This window comes from Bombus vosnesenskii, unplaced genomic scaffold (assembly GCF_011952255.1).
Source record: "Bombus vosnesenskii isolate JDL3184/JDL3185 unplaced genomic scaffold, Bvos_JDL3184-5_v1.1 scf7180000015799, whole genome shotgun sequence".
Lineage (NCBI taxonomy): Eukaryota > Metazoa > Arthropoda > Insecta > Hymenoptera > Apidae > Bombus > Bombus vosnesenskii.
This window is the reverse complement of record NW_022884156.1, coordinates 1-5,828: the sequence shown is the minus strand read 5'-3', so window position 1 is coordinate 5,828 and position 5,828 is coordinate 1. Positions and strand designations below refer to the sequence as shown.

The 5,828-nt window shown below is 51.2% G+C and overlaps 1 protein-coding gene across 1 annotated transcript; it reads left to right on the top strand.

Annotated features, from left to right (window-relative positions):
• Positions 1-1,289: 1,289 nt before the first annotated feature.
• On the top strand, positions 1,290-5,482 carry LOC117241396. Its single transcript, XM_033507331.1, has 4 exons — positions 1,290-1,410; positions 1,804-2,938; positions 3,013-4,626; positions 4,891-5,482. Exons 1-4 carry the CDS (start codon positions 1,290-1,292, stop codon positions 5,480-5,482), a joined length of 3,462 nt encoding a protein of 1,153 aa, XP_033363222.1.
• The last annotated feature ends 346 nt before the right edge of the window (positions 5,483-5,828 follow it).

Here is a 5,828-nt window from a genome sequence, read left to right as displayed (position 1 = left end):
ATAGTTTTGTCACCCATCCGGTCGAAACATTTGATCCTTCGAGCCGGATTCAGTGACAAATGAAAAGTGTGGACACGTAACCGGTCGAATCATTCGATCCTCAAAGCCGTATGACGCCTCAAGTGAAAAGTGCATACCAGTGCCACCCACTATCATACAGTGCCACGTGAATCCAACATAATCACGCAGCCTCACGCCAACAACTGGAGGGTCGACTTCAGTAAGAACACGTCTTACACATCAAACGAAACACACACGGTGACGAGTAACATTCAAACTCACAACCACAAGGTAAGCTCGCTCATTGCATTTTCTTCTCTAACTGCGATACTTATGGAGAACGCAGAGAAAATTACCTCCTTGCATCGGAGACGAGGCTTTCAAATCGGTCGATTTACCTCTGTATCGAAACGACTCGATGAGTACGAAAAATCTACACAACCGATTAAGGCCCGATTAACGGCCTATATGATACTACTCGACGACGCGTGGAAACAATATCGATTGTTACAAGAGGAATTAGAAGATTTAGGCGAGATAGACGACGCGCGCGTTTCCGAAGTAACCGACACATATGACGATCTTGTAGTCCGAATACACACCCTCATCGATGATACACCAGCATCGTCGTCGAAATCACAAGGCTCCGAGTCGTCTAATGTCGCCGAGCCGACATCAGTTAAACTGCCGGAAATTGACTTGCCTACTTTTGACGGTGCCATCGAAAATTGGCACTCCTTTTACGACTCCTTCTTATCCACTATCGACGAAGCGAGCGACTTACATCCGTGCAGAAATTTCACTACCTACGATCCTCTTTGACCGGAAAGGCCGCGCGAAGTATACAATCGTTAGCCCTCACCGAGTCAAACTATGCAATCGCCGTCGACGTGCTTAAGGAAAAATTCGACTGCCACCGTCAAATCTGCATGCGCCACCTCGACTTGCTTTTCGACTATCCGAAAATAGTTAAAGAGACACCCGAAGCCATAGACGACTTTCTCGAGACGGTCAAGATAAATATCCAAGCGTTAGAGAACCTCGGTGACCGAATCACATCAAACACCGTTCTTCTCAAATTACTTACATGGAAGCTACCCCCAGCCATCATTCGCAAATGGCAATGCACCTTACCAGACAAGAAATTGCCGTCATACACGCACTTAATAGACTTCTTGCAAACACGGACAAACGGCGATAGAACAAGTTCAGCAGTTACCGCGACGAAAAGGGCCTCCGAACCACCCAACCGTCAGCGACCGAGCGCGCCGCGAAGTCATGCATTCACCATGACACTCGAGACGCCGGTATGTCCGGACTGTCGAAGACAACACGAACTACGGAATTGCGACGTCTTCAAAGCGAAATCGCCCAAAGAGCGTCTCGACACTGCCAAACGGGCGTCGCTCTGTACGAATAGTTTAGGCAAGGGACACGCTCTCAATCAATGCTCCGCCGGGTCATGTCGCATCTGTAGACAGCGACACCACACTTACTGACATCAAGAGCATGGTCACAGTAGATTACGGACACGTGTGAGCCGAACACCGAGCGGTCGATCGTCGAGCGACCGGTCATCCAACGGTCGATCTCCGCCTAGTTCACCGACTCCGCGGTCGTCACACCGATCGAGACGGGCATCCGCGTCTCCACGAACGTCTCCCCGAACGTCTCCCCGAACGTCTCCGCGAACATCCCCAAAACGTGTATCTCGGTCATCGCGAACGACGGCATCGGGATCAAATACCTCCCCCAGTCCTAAACAACTAGGGGAACCCTGACGTCCTCAAACGGCTTTGCTAGGGACCGAACCACCGAAAACAGACTCATTGACCTCGCCTCCTTCCGGATCACTCCACCACGATTTGTTAGTCACTGCACAGGTCAACATACTGGACAATAGAACCCAACCGTTCCGCTGTAGAGCTCTGCTAGATACCGGCGCTAGCATGAACTTCATCACCGAGAAACTCGCCAATTCGTTAAGACTCAACCAACGGAAATGTTCGGAACAACCAATCGGAACACTCAACACATTGTCCACGACCTCGAAACGTTACATCACGGCCACGATCACCTCCGTTGACGGCACATACGAACGCACCTGGATTTTTCTCATCATACCGACCATATCGACTTCGATCCCAGATCAACCCGTGAATCGGTCAACGATACAGATACCCAGAAATCTACGACTAGCCGATCCAAGATTCCACAGACCTGCTCCGATCGACGTGCTATTGAGCGCCGGGCCAACACTAGCGTCACTGTGTGTCGGCCAACTTGATATCAGTCAAGCAAACGGGACCGACTTGCGTCTGCAAAAAACGCGGTTCGGATGGGTCATCGGGGGGAGCCCAGCCTCGCAACCACCCGCACACGCATTTCACGCGTCCACGACGGTCTTGCAGGTGGATCTCGCCCGTTTTTGGGAAATCGACGAAGGACCGACCACTGCGCACACTTCAGAAGCGGAACGACAGTGCGAGGAACATTTCCGGAATCACGTTCAACGCACCCACGAAGGGCGATACATGGTCGCTCTCCCCTTCAACGAGACAACTCCCTCGCTTGGATCCTCCAGAGCCATGGTGATGAAGCGACTAACATCTCTCTGCCGTCGGTTCCAACGAGATAAGCGTTTCGAAGCCGACTATCACGCCGTAATACAGGAATACTTGGCATTAGGGCACATGACGAAAGTTACCACGGGCCACTGCACGGACGATGGATATTTTCTGCCACATCATGGCGTGATCAAGGAATCCAGCCAAACCACAAAACTCCGAGTCGTGTTTGACGGATCGGCCCCAGCCACCACCGGAGTTTCATTAAACGACGTACTTCATACGGGACCGAAACTACAAGATGATTTATTTTTCATCCTTCTAAGATTTCAATCTCATCAATACGTCATTACAGGCGATGTCGAAAAAATGTATCGCCAATTTCCTGTGCGCCCGGAGGATCGGAAATTTCAACAAATTTTGTGGCGCAATGCTGATGGAGAAGTCGACACTTATCAACTCAACACAGTGACATTCGGGCTCTCAGCGGCCCCGTATCTAGCCATCTGCTGCCTCAGGCAACTGGCGGACGACGAGGGGCATCGATATCCACGAGCTTACAGCGAGACTTTTACGTCGACGATGTTCTCACAGGAGTCGATACAAGGGTCGAAGCACGATCATTGAGAACGGAGCTCACAGAACTGCTCAAGCTAGCCGGCTTAAACATTCGGAAATGGGCATCGAACGACCGGGAACTGCTACGAGGACTTCCCGAGAAGGACATAAACGATAAGCTGCTACTAGGCGAATCGCAAACCTTCAAGACACTGGGTGTTGTTTGGAATTCCTTCGACGATTCGATCCTATACTCCGTCAAAATCGATAATGCCGACTCTCGAATTACGAAGAGAACAATCAGCTCCGAAATGGCCAAGATCTACGACCCTCTCGGATTGCTGGCACCAGTAATTGTTCGAGCTAAGATGTTGCTCCAGCGACTCTGGATGCTAAAAATTGATTGGGACGAATCCTTACCGGCTGACGTGCACACGGAATGGAGCAAATATTACGCACAGCTGCCATTATTGAATAACGTGGAGTTTCCACGCAAAAGGATAATCAATCCCGCAGCGGAAATTGAGTTACACGGGTTCTGTGACGCCAGCGACAGGGCATATGGAGCATGCGTTTACCTTCGCACCATCACCCTGGATGGTCATGTCTGTACGCGTCTCCTCACTGCGAAGTCGAAGGTAGCTTCGCTCAAATCACTAACCATTCCAAGGCTGGAACTGAGTGGAGCACTCCTTCTCGCGTCACTAGCCACCACGGTCCTCCAAGCCTTGCCAAGCAACATTGCTCGGACCGTTTATTGGACTGACTCCACAGTCGTTCTACATTGGATCAACACGTCACCCCACACGCTAAAAACCTTCGTCGCTAACCGTGTGACAGAAATTCAACGGAAGACTCACGCCTCAGATTGGCGTCACATCCCCACTACCGATAACCCGGCAGATCTCATATCTCGAGGCCAACTACCCGAAGACTTCCTGAAAACAATCATTTGGCAACATGGACCAGAGTGGCTTCAACAACCTGAAGAATACTGGCCAACGTGGAACCCAGTACCGTTAAACGAAACACCGGAGCAGAAAAGGGCAACCTGTCTGTCCGCGACTCCGGCGGACCACAGCATACTGGGGAGATTCTTCTCTTGGCCCAAGCTTATAAGAATTGCCGCTCGGTGCCTTCGATGGAGACAAATCCGGGATCGAGGCAAACCTCTGACCATGCACGAGTTGGCCAATGCACACAGCAGATTAATCAAACTATTGCAAGCTTATTTTTCAGACGAAATCCGTGCTCTCCAGACAGACAGAAATTCGGCAGTGAAAGGGAAACTCCAAAGACTGAATCCATTTCTGGACAAGGACGGGATGCCTTTCAACCAGAAGCACCCAATAATTCTACCCAAATCCTCAGTTACCGCGCTCATAATCGAGCATGAACACCTCCTAAATCTCCACACCAGAACTCAAGCTACCTTATACGCCCTAAGGAGATCTTATTGGCCTATCGACGGCCGCAGTCAAGTTTGGAGCACGCTGAAGAAGTGCGTCCGTTGCTGCAGAGCCAACCCCCCTCCAGTGGATTACATAATGGGCGACCTTCCAGCTGCACGAATAACAGAGTCTCGGCCATTAACCAACGTCGGAATCGACTACTGCGGACCGTTTTACATCAAGGAACGAAAGGATCGCAACCGACGCAAAATCAAGGTATACGTAGCAATCTTTGTGTGTCTTGCAGTCAAAGCAGTCCACCTCGAGTTGGTCAGCGATCTCACCAGCGAGGCCTTCATTGCCGCTCTGTGAAGATTCATCGCTCGCCGCGGATTCTGTGTGACAATCTACTCCGACAACGGTACCAACTTCGTTGGTGCCAACAACGAATTACGAGAGCTCCGAAATCTCCTGCAATCCGACGATCACAAGGCACAGGTCCAGTCCTTTTTAGCCGATCGACGGATCGAATGGCACTTCATCCCTCCCAACTCTCCTCACTTCGGTGGGTTGTGGGAGGCTGCAGTGAAGTCTTTCAAACGACATCTCAGACGTGTCGTCGGTAACGAGCTCTTGACCTTCGAAAACCTTAACACCCTCATCATCGAAATCGAGTCTATGCTCAACTCCCGTCCGCTGACGCCAATATCTTCAGACCCAAACGATCTCCTCGTTCTCACTCCCGGTCATTTCCTCATCGGAGATTCACTAACAAGTTTCCGAGAACGAGATTTCAGGGACACGCCATCCAACCGTCTCTCCTGCTGGCAGCATATTCAGAAACTCAAACAACATTTCTGGCGCCGGTGGCATCGAGAGTATCCCAACGAGCTACACATCCGGAACAAATGGAGCAAGGGCAGTCACGATATACGAGAAGGCATCATCGTCCCCCCGATGCAATAGCCATTGGGCAGAATCATCAAGGCTCAACCCGGCGCGGACGGCATCATACGCACGGCTATCGTTCGAACAGCAACGAGCACCCTGGATCGGAACATCACCCTCGAACGGAGCATCAAGCGGATGGTACCACTACCGAGCAGAACGACTCCAGACGACTCCGAACCAATCAACAGCCCGAAGTCTGATAAGAGATCCACCGGACAACAGCACACCATATCACTTGATCGGTGCCCTCTCAACGGGGGGAGGATGTTACGTCGCGTAACACTCTACCTAGCCGAGGCCACACACCGCGGGCAATGTGGCAACCAGATGTCTTCGGATACTCGCAGCGTAGCCTCCATAG

Coding starts and splice junctions, on each gene's coding strand:
- LOC117241396 (XM_033507331.1), top strand. CDS start 1,290: ATGACACTCGAGACGCCGGTATGTCCGGACTGTCGAAGACAACACGAA. Junction 1,411..1,803: donor TGCCAAACGGGCGTCGCTCT/GTACGAATAGTT, acceptor CGGCTTTGCTAG/GGACCGAACCACCGAAAACA. Junction 2,939..3,012: donor ACAGGCGATGTCGAAAAAAT/GTATCGCCAATT, acceptor CTGATGGAGAAG/TCGACACTTATCAACTCAAC.